At 32.4% G+C, this 21,962-nt stretch overlaps 3 protein-coding genes across 3 annotated transcripts; 2 read left to right on the top strand and 1 right to left on the bottom strand.

The window, feature by feature from the left end:
• The first annotated feature begins 4,647 nt into the window (after nt 1-4,647).
• LOC105132230 (cullin-1-like) lies at nt 4,648-11,202 on the top strand. Its single transcript, XM_011035590.1, has 20 exons — nt 4,648-4,884; nt 5,442-5,585; nt 5,682-5,781; nt 6,279-6,464; nt 6,576-6,623; nt 6,711-6,914; nt 6,996-7,073; nt 7,442-7,531; nt 7,629-7,709; nt 7,835-7,894; nt 8,299-8,325; nt 8,407-8,493; nt 8,584-8,733; nt 8,852-8,907; nt 9,015-9,135; nt 9,221-9,382; nt 9,520-9,663; nt 9,782-10,000; nt 10,155-10,322; nt 10,788-11,202. The coding sequence occupies exons 2-20, from the start codon at nt 5,452-5,454 to the stop codon at nt 10,887-10,889; spliced, it is 2,217 nt and encodes a 738-aa protein (XP_011033892.1). The 5' UTR covers nt 4,648-4,884; nt 5,442-5,451; the 3' UTR covers nt 10,890-11,202.
• LOC105132302 (uncharacterized) lies at nt 10,974-12,117 on the top strand. Its single transcript, XM_011035712.1, has 4 exons — nt 10,974-11,178; nt 11,437-11,481; nt 11,516-11,676; nt 12,028-12,117. Exons 1-4 carry the CDS (start codon nt 10,992-10,994, stop codon nt 12,115-12,117), a joined length of 483 nt encoding a protein of 160 aa, XP_011034014.1. The 5' UTR covers nt 10,974-10,991.
• Nucleotides 12,099-16,772, bottom strand: LOC105132229 (probable protein S-acyltransferase 14). Its single transcript, XM_011035589.1, has 7 exons — nt 16,187-16,772; nt 14,975-15,221; nt 14,784-14,875; nt 13,599-13,722; nt 13,419-13,504; nt 13,256-13,321; nt 12,099-12,509 (listed from the first exon to the last, which is right to left on the bottom strand). Exons 1-7 carry the CDS (start codon nt 16,397-16,399, stop codon nt 12,381-12,383), a joined length of 957 nt encoding a protein of 318 aa, XP_011033891.1. The 5' UTR covers nt 16,400-16,772; the 3' UTR covers nt 12,099-12,380.
• Between the last annotated feature and the right edge of the window lie 5,190 nt (nt 16,773-21,962).

The raw sequence follows: 21,962 nt of genomic DNA, 5'->3' as shown, positions 1-21,962 counted from the left end.
ACTGGTTAAGGGTGACAGTGTATAGTATATTAATTTTATTTTCGGTATCAAAGCTCCCGATGAAATATTTGATTAATGATGAAGCTATAAATAGGTTAGCTTTGTTTTTTATATGTTGAAATTAAAATAGACCGATAAAATTAATATGTCAAGTGCCACGTGAAGGTTCCTTAACATTAATTTATACATGATGGTGTTTGCGGGACGTCCCTGTGTGCTCGGTCTGTGGCAACTTGAAACTCTGCGTGATTAATTACGGGTCATGCTAAGTTAATATAGATATGAGACTGGTTGTTCACGGGTTTTAAAAGTATTTTAAAAATTTTAATTTTTTTATATTTTTATTTATTTTAAATTAATATAATTTTAATATTTTTAAATTATTTTGATATATTTATATCAAAAATAATTTTTTTAAAAAAAAAATATTAATGTATATTTTAACACAGAAATTATTTAAAAAATAACTATAATTACACTCTCAAACAAGTTTACATTAAAAAAAATAATTTCAATGCCAGTTCTTTTCACATTTATTATTTATTTTATTATTTTTCTTCAACCTGTGTTTTATTTTTTTATTATTTTTGCTGGTGTCATTAATTCTATGCTCATGTATATCTAACTATAAAATTGAAATTTAATGTTGAGTGGAATTGTATTATTTATTAATAAACCTGTAAAGAAAACAGCAAACACAAAAATGTACTTGTAACGGCTATTAATGATGGAAGCAGGTTTAAAAATATAATAAATATTATTTTTTAAAGTATTTTTTACTTAAAAATATATTAAAATAATATTTTTTATTAATTTTTTTTATACATTAGCGTATTAAAAAAATAAAAAAATACTAAAAAATTAATTTAAAATTAAAAAAACCTAAATTTTTTTGAAAACACAATTCAACTTCATTGTAAATATTATCATTTACATGTAAGAACCTATCTTAGCTAAACCTTTTCAGAGTTTTTTTTTAAAATAACTTTTAAAAAAAATTATCTATTGAAAAACTATTTTTTATCCCTTTTTAACTGATACGCGGATCTCATCTTTTATTATTTGAAAATGGGTTTTTTATTGATTTACAAGGTTATTTGAAAATATATTATCGTTTGTTCTTATCAAGCTCGACATAGAATGACAAGTTGTTGTCTGATTATGGTATACAAAAAGTTATTTTTGTATTCGAGAAAGTATTGGACAGGCTTTGTTGTTACGATTTTCTTCTTTTGTTTTTTCTTTATCATTTTTATGTATAGATTTAAAATTTTCATTTTCATTTTATAACTAGAAATTAAGAACGGTTCAATAAATAAAAAGAAACATGAGAGAGATGAGCGGTGAGTTACCAAATCAGTCTTCATAAGTATTTAATGTCTAAAATTGGATGGACCGATAGAGGGGCTTGATTATAAGTAGTGAATTTCAAGCGGGAGGGTCAAACTAATAAAATTAGATTGGGGGGTGATATTAAAACAATTATAAAAGTAGGAGGACGTCTGAGACAATTAACCCCTGAGTTTTGCCATGAAGAACACGTGGAGAGCCCATGGAGCGTTGTTGGTGGCAAGTTGATAGTATATACAGGTATGGTAGTTTTACGTGGGGTTGGTTTATCCCATGGGTTTTCATCAAAGCTTTTTATTTGGTGCAAGATATTTTCTTAAGAAAAGGCATTTTAATAGAAAGTAGGTTGATGAAAAGTAAATTATTTTTTTATATTTGATATTATTATAATAAATAAATTAAAAAATATTTTATAGTATTTAACTATATTATTAAAAATAAGCTAAAAATAATTTATTTTTAAAAAATTTATTAAAAAATTAAGGATGAAATATGACATGTACAAAAGTTAAAGGAGAATGAAGTTAAAAAAATAATTATAATTTTATAAATTATTTTTATTAAAATAAATAGTAATAAAAAAATGAAGAGTAAAGCTATTAAATAAAAAAGTTGAAATACAATGAAATTATTTAAAATATAATAAATAATAGTAAAAAATTAGTGACCAAAAATTGTAAATGAAAAATTTTAAGAACAAAAAATAATAATAATCAAAATTAAAAAAATAACAATTAATGTAAAAATTGAATTTTAAAAAGATAAATTAAAAAAATATTCAAAATAATATATATATATATATATAAAAAATTAAAATGATCAAATACTAAATTTGATATAATCAATAAATTATAAAATATTTTTAATTTTTTTATAAAATTTAAAAGTATTTTATTTTAAAATAAAAAAATATATTTTTAAAAAAATTAAATTAATTTTTTTTCTTAATCATAAAATGTTTTTTATTGTTAAACCTCGGTAATAATAAAAGCGCTGAAAAAATTGAAAAAATATTTTTTTATGAAATAAACAGCGCCTAAACGTCTTATTTAAAAAAAAAGATCACCATGTCAAACCTTGAGGTCATCCCACTGGTACGCACTGGGCTTATCCTTTTATAGCTCGAACAACCAGGATACCCTTAACTTATCTACGCTAGCCTAGCTCAGGGCTTAGATTCAGGCCCCTAGCCAGGATGGTTTTAATAATCACCTGGACACCATTATAAGTATATACGGCCAACGATCACCTTACGACTATCTTGAAAATATGATAATGAATATTTTTTATTAAAAAAAATATACTTTTAATGTAAATATATTAAAATAATAAAAAATAAAAAAATTTATTTTTTTAAAAATAAAATAAATAAATAAATAAATTGATTTCCAAACATGTCCTAAATTTAACTCGAATCTCATTAGTTATTTAAAAAACTAGATAGCATGCCGGTACATTACCGCATGTTTATGAGAGAAATATATTTTATGGTGTTATGATTATAAATAAATATTAAAAAAATAAAATTAATAAAAAATAATTTTATAAAAAATTATAACAAAAAAATAGAAAAACAAATATACAAAAACATTATAACAGTTTATAATATTTTTTAAGGAAAAGTACAGTGTTTACTCCATATAATTTAGTTTTATTTATAATTGTAATTCTTAACTAACTTAATATTAAAAAAATATATATATAATCTTAGAAAAAAATATAAAAAACAAAAAGTATGAAGAAAATATTATAGCAATACATAGTAATTTGAGAGAAGACTACAAAAATTTATAAAAAAAATATTATAGAAATACATGGTAATTTGAGAGGAGACTTACAATACTTTCTCTATACATTGTAATTACAATTCTTAACCAGTTTAATATTAAAAAATAAAATTGACAAAGATAATTTATAAAAAAATTATAAAAAAATAAACAAGAAAAAAAATCACATGGAGGAACGCTATAGTAATCCATAATGTTTTTTTAAAATTATAAAGTTAAATTCTCAACCAATTTCATATTAAAAAAATAAAATTAATAAATATAATTTTGAACAAAATTATAAAAAAAACCCGACGTGGAAAAACACTTTAGTAATTCATAATGTTTTATGAGAAAAACTACAATTGTAATTCATAATCAACTAAATATTAAAAAAATAAAATCAACAAAAATAATTTTATGTAAAAAAAAAGGCAATAATAGAAAAAAATTAGGGGAAAAAACAAAATAAAAAAATTGATAAGCAATTTTTAAAAAAATCATAACGTAAAAAACCATGTTGGAAACACTGTAACAATTTACAATGTTTTAAAGAAAAAAATTATTCAAAATTTTTTTTAATCAACTCAATATTAAAAAATAAAATCAATAAAGATAATTTTATGAAAAAAAATAGAAAAAAACAAAAAAAAAACTATATAAAAATACTGTAATAACTCATAATATTTTAAATAAAAAATCACAAAACTAAATTTTTAACTAATTTAATATTAAAAAACAATATTTTAAATAAAAAATCACAAAACTGAATTTTTAACTAATATAATATTAAAAAAACAAAAAAAAACTATAGCTATCTAAAATAACATATAAAAAAATTATAAAGCATCATCCCTGTTTCAGAGGATTACTTAATACTAAAGAAATCGGACATGCCAGCAAGTCTACAATCAAGCAAATACAAAGATGCATATTTGATAAGAAAAATGGAAAAAAAGAAAAAAATCAGGAGATAGATCAAACAGATTGAAATCTACAAGGCATGGTCCAACTTAAAACAGAATAAAATATCGAACGTTTGATGACAATACATTTTAGATCATCATTTCCTATCAAAAATCAAATTTTATCAAACAAAAAACTCAGCCCCTATTGCGATTGGGCAAAATTTATTAACTTTTTATCTAAAATTATTATTTCTTATATATTTAATTTTTCAATGTATTCATATTAAAAATATAAAAAAATATTTAAAAAATAATTATTACTACACTCTAAAATATCACATTAATAATAAAGAGTGACTTATAAATTTCTATGCCATAAAAACTAATTTATTGGTCTCTTTATAATAAAATATTTGGAAAAGTCTCCCGACGAGCATTAACCATCCTCAACTTGTAGTTTTTTTGTTGTTTCAAAGATTCCCCGCCTCCTTTATCTTTAAAAAAACATTTAATTGACAAATTGATTAAATCATAAGAATATAAGATTTAAAATATATAAATAATTGTAAAATCCTTAAACAAATAATAAAACACCATCCGAGATGTATGTACTCTGCTCCGAGTGGTACACTGATTATTAAAACTTCCCAGGCCGCTTGTACATGCATCCCTTCTCTCTTTTTTCAACCTCTCTCCATAGCAGAAAGAAGGGAGAACATCCCAGGAAACCCTCCCTTCTCCAAAATTCCTCTCTCTATACAGAACAGATTATAAGGGTTACTGTCTCTCAAATTCTCTCAATCATAAGGAAAAAAACCTCTAACCTGATTTCTCTCGCCATTGTTTTCAATCCCCGTCTGGTACGCCCCTCTCAATATTTAGGGTTTGCTAGCCGGCTTTGTTTTTGTTGTTTTTTTGTTATGCATTGAATGATTTTACCGATTCTGACAAGCAATATTGGTTGTGATTGGAGTATTTGTTTTCCAGTCGAGCTTTTCATCTCAGGCTTCCATTTTTAGAGTCTTGATTTGATTTTAGAGTTTGTTTGTTTCTTTATTGTTACTGTTTAATTCCAATCCCAGGTTTTATGTTCTTGCATTTTGATTGATTCTTTTTTGCGGATTTTTCATTATTTTATTGTTCTGGATGGTTTATGGCTATGAACCATTGTTAATATTTTTGTGTTTTGATTTAATAATATCTTGGGGTTTTTATTTTTTGATTGTTTGTTTGTTTTGTTTTGTTCAGCACTGCTAAACTGCACACACTTTTTCTGTAACTACTGGTTTGGACCTGGATTGATGTTTTTGTTCTGCAAAAAGGATTGAAAAGATCGGCATTATGACGAGCGGGGTCGAGTCTTTAACTTTTTAATTCGTGGGTGAGGGTTTTGATAATCTTCTTTATGTTTTAACAGAATATTCATCATGAGTAAGGATCGCAAGACTACCGAACTTGAGGAGGGATGGGAATATATGCAGAATGGGATCTCAAAGCTTAAGGGGATCCTGGATGGATCACTAGAGCAATTCAGCTCCGAAGAATATATGATGCTTTACACGTATATTTCCTTTTCTTTTTTATTAACGTTGTTTTGATGAAATGGTTAGAAGATTCTTGCAAACGTTCTAATCTTTCTTTATTGTCAACACTTCAGAACTATCTACAATATGTGTACTCAGAAGCCACCTAATGATTATTCTCAACAGCTTTATGACAAGTATAGGGAAGCTTTTCAAGTATATATTAACTCCACGGTGAGGAGGATTGGCATCTGTTTTTTTCTCTTCAATTTTCTGTTTGGTCCATGTTTATCAGTTATCATCATGCAAGTATAACCGCTTTCCTCTAGACATTGTTATTGTCAATGCCTGCATTGTATGATTCGCTGGATAAGGTCTTTTCTTTCCATTTACAATGCAAAAAAGTAAAGCTACAAAACAATGATGTCTGGTGATGTTAGTTCTAAATCAACAGCTGTTTGGTGCAGTGTACAATGAGTTATTTTGTTATGCCATGTTGCATCTATCACTGCAATATAAAACTCTCTTCAGTTCAATGATCTTGTAAATTGAGGGTGGGGTATGGGTGGTTTGTTCTTGCAGTGTATCCCTGGGTTTTAGTTTTATCTATTAAAGAAGTTTCAGCAGTATCGTTTTATCAATGGCCAGTTTGTTTGGCTTATCCTAATGAATAATTCAACTTTTTGGCCTTTTTTACTGTTTAACATTCATAGTTATGTTTTCCTTATCAGGTATTACCGTCAATAAGGGAGAAACATGATGAGTTTATGCTGAGGGAGCTTGTAAAAAGATGGGTTAATCATAAAATTATGGTTAGGTGGTTGTCACGCTTCTTCAATTATCTTGACCGTTACTTCATTGCTCGGAGGTCACTTCCACCACTTAATGAAGTTGGACTGACTTGCTTCCGTGATCTGGTTTGCTAATTCCTTTGACTGCTTCATTTTCTCTAACCATCATTTGGATTACTCATTTTCCTGTTTCAGAGATAATTTAAATGATTTTGTTATCAATTTTCATTTTTTCAGGTTTATCAGGAAGTGCATAGTCAAGCCAAGGATGCTGTGCTTGATGTGGTAAGTTACTTGAACTTTTTTGCTTCTTTAGGCAGTGAGATTCAATTCCTCCTAATAACAAAGTTGAAATTATTGTATGTTGGCCAGATTGGTAAAGAACGTGATGGGGAACAGATAGACAGAGCACTGCTAAAGAATGTTTTAGATATATACGTTGAGATTGGAATGTCACAAATGGATCATTATGCAGATGATTTTGAAGCACACATGCTTCAAGGTACTGGTGCTTACTATTCTGTTAAAGCAGCAAACTGGATCCGAGAGGATTCTTGTCCAGATTACATGATAAAGGCAAGAATTTATTTGCATGGGTCTTCCTAGTTGTTTTATGATTAACATTTTTTATCCTAAACACTGTTTGTGGACTTGCAGGCTGAGGAATGCTTGAAGAGAGAGAGAGATAGAGTTTCTCACTACTTGCATTCAAGCAGTGAGATAAAATTAGTGGAGGTTAGTTGGCTACATATCACATGCACAAGATTATTGGTTTCTTCCTTTTCTGTGCTGAAAAATATGTATTTGCTCATTTATCATACCTGTTCTCACATATACCATGTGTTATGCACATACATAGTTTTGTTTTGATTACATGCTGTGTCTCTGCCTAATGGTAATCAGCTAACTAAACTGTTAAAGGAAGCTATAAAATAAAAATTTATCTCATCTTGTTCCCTGTCCCTGTATTTGCTGTTTAGCACACTTGGGGAGGACAAGGAATCTTGTTATTATTCCTTTTACTTGGATGCCATGACCTTACTGTCTTGGGTTTTTTTTTTATGAATAGATTGTAGACTAATAAATAGTGACATGTTATGTAGAAAGTGCAACATGAGTTATTGGTGGTCAATGCAAATCAACTGCTAGAGAAGGAACATTCTGGAGTTCGTGCATTGCTCAGAGATGACAAGGTAAATGTTGGTTTGGCGTTGCTTCAAGTCCTGATTCTTACTGGTCGTTGTGTCATATACTGCAAATAATAATATATTCCCGGTTACACCTTGTCAGGTGGAAGATCTATCCAGGATGTTTAGGCTTTATCATAAGGTTACCCATGGCTTGGAACCTGTTTCTAATGTATTCAAGCAGGTTGGTTGGCATCCTTTGTTTTTGTTATTTTGCTACCAAAAGAGCCCTTTTATCATGTATTTTTTTTTATTACTGATCCTTCCCACAATTCTCAACAACCTACCCTCTTTTTGTGCTTTGGATAGCATATTACTGCTGAAGGAACAGCCTTGATCCAGCAGGCAGAAGACGCTGCGAGTAGCCAGGTTTGTTGCCGTGATTTTATTCTTTGCATTGCTTGATCTAAATTGGCATTCTAGCATCATTTTAGTTGCTTGCTACATGTGTTAAAATTATATTATGTGTGTTCACCAAGAGTTTTTGCATTTTTCATGTGATTTTGACCATTCTTATAAGCACTATAGTAGTTGGGGGAGGACAACACTAGTCTTGTAGTTATGATAGTGTGTCTTTTACATTTCTGCTGACTCTTTTTTATGGTTATACGGGAAAACATTTAGAGCTGTTACTCTTGAGGTTGTAATGCTGACTCCATATTTCCACAGCTATTTTTTAATAATGCAACTTCAGATTCAATATATATATAAGTTAGATGTATCTTTTTTTCAATTGTTAATTGTGGTGCTAAAGGTGGTTTTTGCTTCCACAGGCTGCAAATGGTGGTGTTCAGGAACAAGTAAATCTTTTGCCTTCTATGCTTTAGATACCTATTGATAATTGGGAAGGTCAAATAATTGACTTGATGGATTGATTTCAGGTTCTCATTCGAAAGATAATTGAGCTGCATGATAAATACATGACTTATGTGACTGCTTGTTTTCAAAACCACACATTGTTTCACAAGGTTGGTGGCAGACAACATATTCCGGCTCTTCAAGTTTTGTTTTGTCATTTTGTCTAACATGTTTGCTCTCCTTTTTGGGTTGTTAAATAGGCCATGAAAGAGGCTTTTGAGATCTTTTGCAATAAAACAGTTGCTGGGAGCTCAAGTGCTGAACTACTGGCAACCTTTTGTGACACTATCCTCCGAAAGGGTGGAAGTGAGAAACTAAGTGACGAAGCCATTGAAGAAACATTGGAGAAGGTGACCTTGCAAAGGATTTTAATTAATTTGCAAATCATTGGAGTCTGATGGATTTCTCGGGGTGATATATTGAGACCTATTACTGATTATGGCTTTGAATTGTGGTGGATTTCTCTAGGTGGTTAAGCTGCTTGCATTTATTAGTGACAAGGACCTTTTTGCTGAATTTTATAGGTAGGACTGATCTCTGCCATTCATTTCATATGTTTGTTGTTTGTACCATTTCTTATTCAGTCATTAGTATACTTGATTTATATTCCCTTTTTTTTTTCTTTCTCCAGGAAAAAACTTGCCCGTCGACTTCTTTTTGATCGGAGTGCTAACGATGAACATGAAAGGAGTATACTGTCAAAATTGAAGCAGCAATGTGGTGGACAATTTACCTCAAAGATGGAAGGAATGGTGAGCTGGGGGCACTGGTATAATGTTTGTCAATGTGTCCATGTAACTGTGGTGATAAATTGTCTCTTTTGTGTTTCTTTTCCAGGTCACAGATTTGCAATTGGCAAAGGAACATCAGTCAAGCTTTGATGAGTATCTTGCCAATAACCCATCCACACGTCCGGGGATTGATTTGCAAGTAAATGTTCTCACAACTGGGTACTGGCCAACATATAAATCCTCTGATATCAACCTACCTGCAGAAATGGTAAGGATTTACATTTGCATATTAGACAGTAGGGTTTTTTCTGTATTTGTGACGTAATGGTAATCTGGCAGAGAATCAAAAACAGAATTTCTTGTCCTTTTTCTTCAAAATGAACATTTTGGAACCTTTTGTTTCAGGCTAGGGGAGTGGAAGTTTTCAAGGAGTTCTATGACCTGAAGAGCAAGCACAGAAAACTAACATGGATTTACTCTTTGGGATCTTGCCACATTAATGCCAAGTTTGACCAGAAAACTATTGAGCTGGTTGTGACGACCTACCAGGTACAGTATCAAACCTACCTTCGTAGGATAGTGGAGGGATGATTTGCATATATTTTTCCATCATTATTGGATTGAGATTTTTGGTTCTGATTATTTGATTCCTGTCTATCTTCTACAGGCTTGTCTCCTGATGCTTTTTAATACTTCAGACAAACTCAGTTACTCAGAGATTATGACCCAGTCAAACTTGAGTGATGATGACTTGCCTAGATTGCTTCATTCCCTGTCATGTGGCAAGTATAAAATCCTTAGCAAGGAGCCAAACACAAAGACTGTTATCCAAAATGATTACTTTGAGTTCAATCACAAGTTCAATGATAGGATGAGGAGGATCAAAGTATGGCAGTCTCTTAAGACTCTCTACTGTCAATTATATTTTGATGTTTTACTACCAACTGCCTGTGAAATAGGTCACTGACACTATTGCCTTTTCACATTTGGGGTTGGGGTATATACTCTGGATATTAAATACTTGAAATGGTGCAACTTAGGTTCCTCTTCCACTTGTTGATGAAAGAAAGAAGGTTGTTGAAGATGTCGACAAAGACAGACGGTATGCTATTGATGCTGCAATTGTGCGCATCATGAAGAGTCGGAAAGTGTTGGGTCATCAACAGCTTGTCTTGGAGTGTGTTGAGCAGTTGAATCTCATGTTCAAGGTATGGCATACACTTCCCTTCAAATTTATCAGACGAAGTTTAGAGAAGCTGACAAATATAATGGGAGGATCTGGGGCCTGTGTTTAATTTTATGACTCGTATCAAGATTAGAAAATGCTATAGCCCTGTTGGTCCAGTGAGGGGATAGCTTTCAAGAAAATCTTACTTTCTGGTTCTTAGATAGAGCGGATGCTCTTATGAATTAATAGAACCCTGACATTTGCAAGCATGATACCTGTAGATAGAACATGAGTTTTTCTACTCTGCTATGATACTTCTTTCTGAATATGCGTAGTTAGCCTTTTTTGAAAAATCCACCTAAATCTCACTGAGTGAGGATTAGGAGGCTAGTAGCATTGCTGCTGTCAATAAAAAGATATCGAGGGGTATCCTCAATATTAGAAGACCTTTCTTTTATGTAATCTACATATCCTTGTATGATAACCGATGGATTGTAATATGCAGCCTGACATTAAAGCTATCAAGAAGCGGATAGAAGATCTGATCTCCCGAGATTATTTAGAAAGAGACAAGGAAAACCCAAACATGTTTAAGTACCTGGCTTGATTTTTGCTTAAAAGGAGCTGAAAGGGAGTATACAGTTGCAGTTATCCAGATTAATCGTTGTAAATGGTGTAGTTGCAATTGCCTTTAGTCATTACACAAAAAATGAGAATACAGGGTCAGGATTGTTGTACATTTTCTCCTCAATGCAGCCAGCTTTCTGCAGTGGTCTCATCTAACCCGCATTTACTGAATGTCAATAGTAGGAAGGATAACTTCTTATTGGCACAAGCTTGTTTGATGCCATATGCAATGCTGCCTTGCTATTACTACATTATCTCGTTGAAATATGGTAATTGCCCCATTTCGCTTTGATTTGCTATGTTGCACTATGGCACTGAAAAAAATTAAATCTTACTCGACGGAGAATGCCATCCTTTAGGAAAGCCTGTTATGATGATTGAAACTGCAATATGGTTTTCACAAGTGCTTTTATTTTTTGAATGCATAAAGGTGTTGCTGGTCCTGGATTTCGATTCAATTGTTTGTGCGTGTTGCACAGGTTATGCTGTCGCGCATGTTGTGTCAATTGTTGTTTGTGCGTGTCCAGGTTATGCTGTCGCGCATGTTGTGTCATCCGATGGTGTAACCCTAGGCATGTTGTATCATCCGATGGTGTGTAACCTTAGGCGGAGTTGCCATGATTCTCAAAATCGGTAGTCTTATGGAGGCTGAGGTTCCGTGCTCTGTTTCTCTTTTCCTTAACTGCCGCCCTCCCCGAATACACTCTTTATTTCTTGGTTGTATATATCGACCGGCCGCCCTTTCTAGAACAGAAGTGCCAGATGTGGTAGTTGGCCCCTCCCGAATACACTCTCTTTATTTCTTGGTTGTATATATCGACCGCAACAGTCTTTTTAGGTTTCCCTCAAAATTTGACGTGGCTTCTCTTCTTTCTGGTCCAGCCTTGTATATCATTTGTATTGAGCTAATTGACCTCTTCTCGGTAAAATTGATCTAGGTTCCATGCGAGTACCCGCCTCTCTCTCTCTCTCTCTCTCTCGGGAACTGCATTTTTATGAGACGATTAGGTACCATCAATCCGTTCTTAAAATGGTTAATTGTCGTCTCTTCTAAAGGCATGCGTGAAACTTTTTCAGGTTTCCTCAATGCTTTCTCGTATTTGTTTTTCTTTTTGGAGGGGGGGATTAGAGGGATGGGGGTACAGTTGCAGGCCTGGCCCGGAACGAAACTGGCATTTAGTGTTGGTAATAGAGAAAAGGGCTTGTAAATAATTTTAGCATTGGAAAACAAGAGAATTTATTGCAGTCCAAAATAGTCTTATGTTATTTTTTCGACTGGCTAGTCCAGAGTACAACGTTGTTAACCGCACACAGACACCTTCCAAGCACTACGTATTTTTCAAAATTGACGCACCTCTACACGAATATACCTATATCTTCTTCCTCGCCCAGATCCGCTTTGAATAAGCCTTTTTTTAAGATTGTCAAAGCACTCAACGACGATTGATGCCCTTCAAACTGATAGATGCCATTAGTGCTGCTGGAGCCCATCCAAATCGGGTCTTGTTGGATATTCAAAACCTCGAAGCACTGGCATGCGTTCCAAATCCTCTTCTGAATAAGCAGGGATGAACCAGCATCTCTTATCCAACCCAAACACCTGGCATAGAAAACAATAACTCGCCATTATGATAAGCTTTTCTATTCTACATTTCAAGTACCGTGACAAATCATAGCAAACATGATCTGAATACCAAGAGTCTATTCAGGGGCAGACTCAAATAACTCTTTGTTTCTCAACTGTTATCATATGGTATGGAAAGCCAGTAATGAGGAAGCTTTAGAACCGTGTAAAGCATGGAACCTTCCAAGTTTGAATCTTACATTAGTGCAACCTGCTTCTATGTGCAGTTTGACATGCAAGTGCCAGCAGCTTCGGAAATGTCAATGTCATCCCAATTGCAATAACAGATACTAATCTAATAATTTCCCGAGTGAAAGGTAAACTCAACAAAATAAGAACACGGGCTGAGATGAATGTCAGTCCATATGGGGACATGATGAACAAGCCGTTTTCCATGTAAGGAATCAAATCATCAATTATGATGGAGAGTGGAACTGATTATGGAAATGTGTAATGGGAACACAAAGTGTATACCATGTTGCGATCCAAACCTCAATTTCAAGGAACAGTATGGTCCTTGCAGGTTTGGAATTACTTCGTGAAAGTTCAAAAATATGCAAGCAACTAGCGCAGGTTTTTTTCAGCTCTAGCAGTGCAAGTGCAGTGTAAAACCTCATTATACAATGAAATGGTTATAAATTGAAAGGTAAAAGAAATGATGAAGAAGCAAGCACACATACACAGTGATTAGATAAAGATTAACGGGAAGGACCAAAAATAACCTGTTCAAAGTTTTTCCTTCGACCAAGGTCATAACGCCATTTAGGATTGGTTTTCTTCTCGAATGCCTGAAAGTAAGAAAATAAACTTTTAATCGCGGCACCAGATGAAAACCCATGTAACATGTGAGGAAAGAAAAGAAGCAAACATAGCAAAAGGCATCACCTCAATGGTGGTGGTATTGCCTAATACCAACGATATGTGCATAACCCGGAAGCCCATAATACTCAATGCAAATGATAAGTTCAAAACTGAAATAATCAAATGATAAAAGTAAGAAAAAAAGAAAAGGACACGGACAAGAAATGAAAATGGACAAAACAGACAGATTTCCCTCCAACTTACCAAATGTGACAAAAGTGGCAACAAGGGTTCCCGGTGTTCCATTTATTACACCATCAGTGAAAAATGCTATAAACAGCCTCAATAAGGATAAAGTGACAAGAGTTGTCAAGAGAAATGTGTAAAACTGCATAAGAAACAAGCAACAAAAACTAGATTGGGAGTTTGTTTTAGAGAAGAGGATATATTTATAGCATGATACGATTAAAAATTTTAATAAAGAGAGGATGTTATAATTTATTAGCAATCAATGCATGTCGATATTCCACAATAGAGAAAACAGAGGAGGGGTTACAGGTGTGCACAAATGGCAAGAATGACCAGTGCTTTAGATGTATTTCAATGGCTATTTGCACCAGCCATCTGTAGATAATTTAGAGTACTTGCAAGAACCTATTAAAGAACACTATCTCAAGCATATGTCTCACAGAACAGCAAAGGTATGAAATAAAGTCTTGAATTTGCAGTTATTTATGGAATAGAAAGTTATTTCCCCTGTTGGTGCTTGAAGCTGTGAGCCTTGCAACCCACAGAATGGAGGACAAAATGAAAAAAGAGAAACAAGAGTTCATTAATGGTGAGGACATCATATAATCAATGGTCAGAGAGAGAGAGAGAGAGAGAGGAAGTCAGGTAATTTATTTAGGAAGGTGAGGGAAGATGAAGCAGCAGCTTTTACATGGAATCAGAAGTTTAAAACTATTATGACATAATAATGTGATTTGGAACAAGTAAGATTATTTAGCTTCTAATACAGCTTCCAAAAGCAACACACACCTTCCAGGTGCCACAAGAATTTACATTTATCTGTACAAACTCCATCTTTCACCATGCCAACGATCAATTTCTTTATAGTCAAGGAATCTATCTCACAAACATTTTTGTGATACTTTAGGACGTACATGCATGCTGTGAAGATATAGGCATACGATTGATACCATCAAAGGCAATTGTATCTTATTGTAAGTTGAGTAAAAAGATTTGATGAGTCTAGATAATGTTATATGCATATAAAACATTTCGCAGATGTTAATTTATGTTTTATGCATACAGAAAGTTGATTTCAAAATTGGTAAACCATGAATTAGCTGTACACAATGATAATTCCATTCACTGAGATAAATAATCTGCATTCCCGCTCAGGAATGTGCATCAATATACCCAAGTTTCTTATGATAGTTAACATACCAAGAAAAGAAGGAAATACTTGTAGTTCAATGCCCCAACACAATTCACGACCCATACGCAATGATGGTCCATTTTCAATATACACCTTCCACCTGAAACAATTAACAAATGAAGCTACCTTTTGTTGAGATTAAACAGCAGCTAGGCTTCTAGAAAAGAAAACCATGTAGACCCAAAGAAGAAAAACTCACAAACAGAACAGTGATGGCAACGGGGAGGTTTAAACTGGTTGCATTTTCGACAGACTCGTAGTTGTGGATTAGCTGGCTCACCGAATGTAGCCAGTTGATTTAAACCTAAATCCATGCCTTCATATCCTAATCCCACCAACGGATCAGCATCACCACTCTCCTCGTCTATTGATGGCCTCCAATTTGGCGGGACACCACCAGGATCAGTTAGAACAGTAGTGAAGTAGCTCCATAATAGCATCACCAGCTACATAACCAAATCCCACTAATAGAAATTCAGTATTATAGAGTTCATTGTACAGTTATTGGACAAACTCAATTTTAGATAGAGGACCACTACTATGTTCACAGAATAAGTTCACCAACATTATCCCACCCACTTAGATTGGTAGCTGGCTTGGCAGCCATTCACTGTGCACGGATGTTATCCAGCAAACATGGAAGCCTGTGGCAGCCTGCCACAACTCGGTGGGTGGTTAAGTGAAGGTATTGTGCTCATCAGTTTCCTTCCATATATGATGCTATACATGGGAGAGAAAGACAATTCTCCAAAGTCCCACAACTCAATAATCCAATACATCTCCTAAATTGTTCTCAATAGTAATAAGCCAGTTAACGAGCATTAGCAAGCTGTTTGTTAAAAAAATACAGGAGATATTGAATTTAAGGTCAATCCTAGCCGATGTATAAAAACTTGAGAAGATCAAGGAACCAACATGGAAGTCCTTTGTTTGGTCAGTAAGAACTAGAGGAAACTGAGTTCAGATATTACTTCTTTCAGCAAAACGAGCTAACCGAAATGAATTGCATGCGAGCTAACCGAAATTGAATCTATAACAGCCAAAACCCAAATTGCATATAAACTGATATGACGATGCTAGACATGTATTTGTGTGGCTGCTAAAAAGCTGTTTTCAGTCACAATGGTAAATGTTGCTAGCTAACATCTAAAACCTGAAATAAATATCGCAATAAAGAATCCCTCTTTGAAATCCATGTAAAAAATTCCTTCGTATATGATAAACATTCTTAACACCGGCTCAATCTGTGCATTGGTTGCTTACAATCCAAAGCAGGGTTATCATTTCTAGTATTAGCCTAGGAATTCAGCCTTTGCATGCAATACAAAACACAACAACCATAAAACATCAACAGTGACAAAACAAAACATCAAAACCTTTTTAAAAAAAATGAAAGGACAGTGGAACTTACCAAGGAATGGAACAAAACCAAGATAAGAAAAGCGACAAAAGAATCCAAGCCACCACGAAAAAGAGCTGGACCATAATTAGCTACAACAATAACATAATATGTAACCCCAATTATGCCAAGCACTAATACTATCATGATGGAACCAAGAGCACGCAGTGCTGTACAAAACTTGAACACGTTCCATGCCATTACCGACTTTCCTGATTTCTGCATACTTTGGCTTCAATTCAACCTGAAGATTAGACTTTATAGATCAAATAATGGAGATGGGATGTGATTGGGTTTTATAGTCTTTCAAAATCCAGATGAAGACTTGATTTTTGGTTTTCAGGAGTGCCAAAATTTGAAATTTATGTTGTCTGGAAATGGTGCTCCGTTGGATGTTGAAGGAAGAAGATGCAAGAGAGAGAACAGAACATCTATGTGGACTTTGGGCATTATTGTTGTTGTTGGTGGTGTTAAAAATGAGAGCTGCCTTTGACAACGAGTTTCATTGGGCTTCAGTTTTAGGTTTTGGTACTAAAAACAACTCGTGAAGCAAGCAGCCTGTAGATGCTACTGGGATTTGCTTGCCGGTTGGGCTTTTCAAGACTTGTCTAAAAGCAGACTTCTAACCTTAACAGATTGTTCGCAGAGTAAATTATATATTCGTACCTCCTAGATTTGAAATCTAAGTTAAATAGTCCCTTTCTTTTTTAAAATAATTAGCTGTATTTTAAATCTATTTCCAATTTGATGCTTTTCTTCATGCTGTGGCCCTTCTTATCATGTTTTATTTTAAAGAAATAAAAAAATAGAGCGTAAAAAATGGTTGAAGGATAAAATATTAAGGATTCCTGTAGATATGTACGAATTATTTGTGATGGTGGGGACAAATAATTTTTTTAAAATATATTAAAATTAAATATAGCAAATGGAGTTTAATGGTAGAATTCAATTATAATATGTGATTATAAGAGAGGAAAAATCAATATTTAATTTTGAAATAAACATGTTAAAGTTTCAAAAAATTTCTTTTAAAATTTACCCTTTTAATTCATAATCAAATACGACCTTGGATTGGATTTGGTTAAAAAAGAAGATCTCGGGACAAGACAGTGAAAGCAATATAGTACGAGATAAGATATTCGTGACAAGACTAATTTGTATCTAGAGACAAGAAATAAATATTAAATTATATCTATATCTGATATTGAAGGTGAAGGTAGAGTACAATAAAAACACGTATAGTCTTATCTTGTACTTTTTGTTGATGTTATCTTCAGAATATGTTATAGGTATTTTTTATTATAATTTCTTTTATATGATGTTAAATTTTTATATATCTCCCACACAGCAGGAAAAAATATATTTCCCACCACATTTTGCATATTTTGTATTTTTAATATTTCTTCCTCAAAAGAATTATGTTAGTGTAAACTAAAAAATGATATATAATAACTCTTCTATACAAGCAATCACATTAAAGTAGATTATTAGGAAATATAATTCTTATGGTATATTGCATAACGTGTAAGAATAATAAAATTAAACATGATAAGTTCAGACGATGAAAATTATTTAAAAAAAAAAACACAATCTAAGAAAAAAAAGAAACTGGACAGCCCATGCAAGCCTGGGCCATGACCCAGCTTGCTTGGGCCTTATGCTACGCCCACCCATTTTCATTCAGAGAGAGAGGGGGGGGGGGGATGCCATCCAGGACCATCATGAGATTCTAATTAAAAGGAGGTTTTTTACAAGGATAATTATTAATGCTGTAAGAAAATGCATTTAAGGATGTTTGATGTGTTGATAAATTATTATTTTCTTATAAAAACAGAGAGAATACATAACTTATGATTAGTAATTAAAATCGAGTTAAAAGGAAATAATAGTTATTTGAATGTTTCATATCTACACGGAAAGAGTTGGTGAGAAAGAATTAGAGCTACACTTTTCTCGTGGGGTGAAATTTTTTGTGTAGAAACATATCCTAAGAGTCAAATGTAAAATGTTTCTTCAGCTTGGAATTGATAGGAGGATTTAGTGACCGTTTGTACTTTAAGATTATTTTTTTATTTTTAAAATATTAAATTAATTTATTTTTAAATTTTTTATGAGCTTATGTATTGATATTAAAAATAAAAATTAATAAAAATATATTATTTTAATTCAAAAACACCTTAAACATGAATTTAGAGTGCATTTATTAACAACTTCTATTTTTTAAAATGATTTTTACCCAAAAAAATTAAAATAATGCTTTTTAAAATATTTATTTAATAATTTCAGTATACTAATATAAAAATTATATATACAATATTTAATATCTTTTTAATTAATATTTAAAAAAAAAACACAGCAAACATACATTTATAGTCACCGTCCTTTGATTCACATGATCTAGGTGTCATAAAACCAACAATGGTGATTAGTACGTGTTACTGGTACACACATAGCACAATAAAATAATCTCTATCCGCAAACCAGTGCTTGCCGCAGCAATAGAAGGGGCTTGTCTTTTTTTACTGTATCTGAGTTCGAACCCTGACGTGTATGTCTGTCATCCCCGCGGTGTTTTATTGGGTTTGCAGGGTATTCAATGGGTCAAACACATAGCACAATCTAGACATGTAAAATAATCTCTATCCGCAAAGCAGTGATTGCCCAGTGCTTGTCTCTTTTCACTATATCTTTGAATTATAGTGTGTATGTTTGTTATTCTTGTGATGTCTTACATGTTTATTGGGTTTGTAGGGTATTTAATGGGTTATAAGGATTAGTTGTGGTACACGCAAGCTGGCTTGGACAACTCACGTAAATCTAAAAAAAAAAAAAATCTCTATCCAGTTCTATTATTAACGAGTAGACGACGTTACTATAATGAAGATTAAAGGTAATTCATATTATAAATTCTACAGCTTTGCTGACCACGTTAGTAAAAACTGAGAGAGTGTGCGTATAAAAAGAAAAGGGTATAAGGGTCTATTCTCTATCTTTAACCCTTTATCTCCCTCGATCGATTAATAATAATAATAATTATTATTATTATTACCACTATTCATCTTGTGATTAAAGAAAAACACCCACGTATCCTACCTATTAACTACTTATGTCCCTGATTATTATTTCAATGCATTTTAAAATTCAGATAGGAATTAAGTTTCAAGAAAACCAGTAAATAAAATAACTGTTGAAGTCGAGTTACAAGATCGGGTCAATGGTCCGGGTGGATTCTTTCTATCACTGTGGTGTCGCGAACCGTGTAGTCCTAACAATTACACAATGCACAAAGGCACGTGCCCATGGTTCCTATTGAATGAGGCGCCGATTCATATAAATCTCAAGTTATTAATCGAGTGGGTTAGCTCAGATTAATCAGTTTTTTCTATCATTAGAGTTAAAATGCACAAAGGTATGTGCACGCGCCTTGATTCTCATCATTGTTTGAAGCTTAGATATCTAACCTGATTTAGTATAAAACCGAGTTGAACCCAAATAATTATATTTTTTTGAAAAGGCAAAATGAAATACTTTAGATTTTTTAAAACAAAAATCGACTCAATTTTATTAGATTAACTCTAAATTAATTTTTTTATACTCAACTCATGTTACGAGGCGAGTCAACCAAGGTGACCCATCGGCCGGTGTCGTCCATGTAAACCAGGATACGTTGGGGGCAGGAGTATGTGAACCTAACCTCTATACAGTATAAGTGCAGTATAAATACAAACAAAGATATATGACACCTCACACAGGCCAGCAGCGGCTACACTCTGCTGGCACAAATGATTCCAAAAATCGAAGGACCACTGCTCAAATTAATAGGGTCACTCTCTTGCCCCGGTGTCTCATTTATTAACTTCACATGCAAAACCAACCCTCTCTCTCTCCCCCTGCCTCTGCAATTCTTGGTTGTTGGCATTTAGAGCCACCGCACGCGAGGAGTTGGTTCTGTGGAATAAATGTTAGCAGTTGAGGGCTTAAGATGGATCGAGAAAGCAATAAATGTGACAAGTCCCCTGCAAAACAATCTCATTAATGTGCGAGAAATTTGATTGAGTTCCAGTCAGAGTCCACTCCTCTGGCTTCCTCTACAACCTTGATGACGAGAAAAGACATGTTCATGCTGCTTCTATTACTATCACCACCACGTGATTATTATTTTGGGGGGTCAATCCATAGTCCATACGGAACTGTTGCTCATATTTACTCTGGAATCCATCCATGTTAGCAAATTTCATACATGCTTTGCCCTGTTTTGATAAAATTTTGGGACACGATGGGACTCCATGTTCTACGATAATTGCAACCTCAACCAAACTACAACCACACTAAACACACCGAAAACCTTTCTTCCGAAAATACCAAGCATTGGATTTGTGGGATATATCAATGGGATTCACTTATTCAATGTGTAGAGTTTTCTGAAATTAACTTCAAGATTTTCATTGAAAGTAATATTTGTTTCGATGTTAAATTCCCCAAACTAACAAGGAGTCTCACATCGATTAAGAATAAAACATTTCCATCTTACATTAATAATATATACATCATCGATAATGAAACTAAGATCCATGATTATGCATGGGGCGCCACAGGCCAGTTATGGCTTGATTTTAACAGAAAGGAACTCCCGTTGATATTCTGGAGTCGCATTAAGCTCGATGCTATCGGATGCTTTTCACCCATTAATACTGGAATTTTTCCATTTTCATTCATAGATCAACGGAATTAATTTTCCCGTTTCCCTAGAATGATCACAGCCGCTGGAGACTTTTTCCGTGGTAAGTGCTCTCTCTCTCTCTCTGGTTCAATTTTGAAGGTAGTGGACAACTTTAAATGCCAGGGTGACGTTCCCGAAGGGACTGGACATCAGTAATCAAACTGTTGGGCCACGACTCTGACCCGCCAGAGAGCTTACTAGCCATTATTTTTTAACATGTTTGATGTTATAATAATTTTTATATTTATAATTTTAAAAAAATTATTTTATTAATTTTTTAACATGTTTGATGTTATAATAGTTTTTATATTTATAATTTTAAAAGAATTATTTTATAAAAATATTTGTAGTTGAGATTGAGTTATTAAAATATATATTTGGTTAAAATTATGATTAAAATTAAAATTTAATAAAAAATTATTTAATATATTTGATTAAAAATACTTTTGAAATTGAAATTATAAAATAGTTAAAATATATACATATATATATATATATATTAATATTGAAGATTTTTAATTTTAATATTATAGATTTAATTATTATTATTATATCATAAAATAAACTATATTTTATATAAAATATTTTTTATTATTGCATTCAATTATATCTAATTTCATCGCATACAAAATCCATATGACAAGACCTGTAGTTTGTATGGCTTCCTGAGTATACAATAATATCAAGTAAAATATCATTAAAAAAAATTGAAATTATGATCAAATTTAATAAATACTATGTTATTATGTGATTTTTTTAAAATAATTATATAATACTATTAATTAATGTTAAACACTGATTTTTTAATAAAATATAATATTTAAGAATTTTTTTAAAATTTTTTATTTTACTAACTCAAACTAGTAATGTATTTATATTTGGGTTAGATCAATCCGGTCATAACAATGAAACACTTTTTATTGATCACTTTATAAAATAGTATAGAACAACCCTTAATTATATCTAATTTCATAGCATATAAAATCCATATGACAAAACCTGTAGTTTACATGGCTTTCTTAGTATATAATAATATCAAGTAAAATATCATTAGAAAAAATTAAAATT

This window comes from Populus euphratica, unplaced genomic scaffold (genome assembly GCF_000495115.2).
Source record: "Populus euphratica unplaced genomic scaffold, PopEup_1.0 scaffold39.1, whole genome shotgun sequence".
Lineage (NCBI taxonomy): Eukaryota > Viridiplantae > Streptophyta > Magnoliopsida > Malpighiales > Salicaceae > Populus > Populus euphratica.
Note: the sequence above shows the minus strand (reverse complement) of the source record. Positions and strands in the feature narration are given on the sequence as shown.

Excerpts from the sequence above, each read along its gene's own strand:
- LOC105132230 (XM_011035590.1), top strand. The coding sequence starts at position 5,452 with ATGAGTAAGGATCGCAAGACTACCGAACTTGAGGAGGGATGGGAATAT. Across the intron at positions 5,782-6,278 it reads AAGTATATATTAACTCCACG|GTATTACCGTCAATAAGGGA; the intron begins GTGAGGAGGATT and ends TTTCCTTATCAG. Across the intron at positions 9,383-9,519 it reads TCAACCTACCTGCAGAAATG|GCTAGGGGAGTGGAAGTTTT; the intron begins GTAAGGATTTAC and ends CTTTTGTTTCAG.
- LOC105132302 (XM_011035712.1), top strand. The coding sequence starts at position 10,992 with ATGAGAATACAGGGTCAGGATTGTTGTACATTTTCTCCTCAATGCAGC. Across the intron at positions 11,179-11,436 it reads CATTATCTCGTTGAAATATG|GTTATGCTGTCGCGCATGTT; the intron begins GTAATTGCCCCA and ends GTGCGTGTCCAG. Across the intron at positions 11,677-12,027 it reads GAACAGAAGTGCCAGATGTG|GGGGGGATTAGAGGGATGGG; the intron begins GTAGTTGGCCCC and ends TTCTTTTTGGAG.
- LOC105132229 (XM_011035589.1), bottom strand. The coding sequence starts at position 16,399 with ATGCAGAAATCAGGAAAGTCGGTAATGGCATGGAACGTGTTCAAGTTT. Across the intron at positions 14,876-14,974 it reads TTGCCATCACTGTTCTGTTT|GTGGAAGGTGTATATTGAAA; the intron begins GTGAGTTTTTCT and ends TAATTGTTTCAG. Across the intron at positions 13,505-13,598 it reads TGCCACTTTTGTCACATTTG|TTTTGAACTTATCATTTGCA; the intron begins GTAAGTTGGAGG and ends TGATTATTTCAG.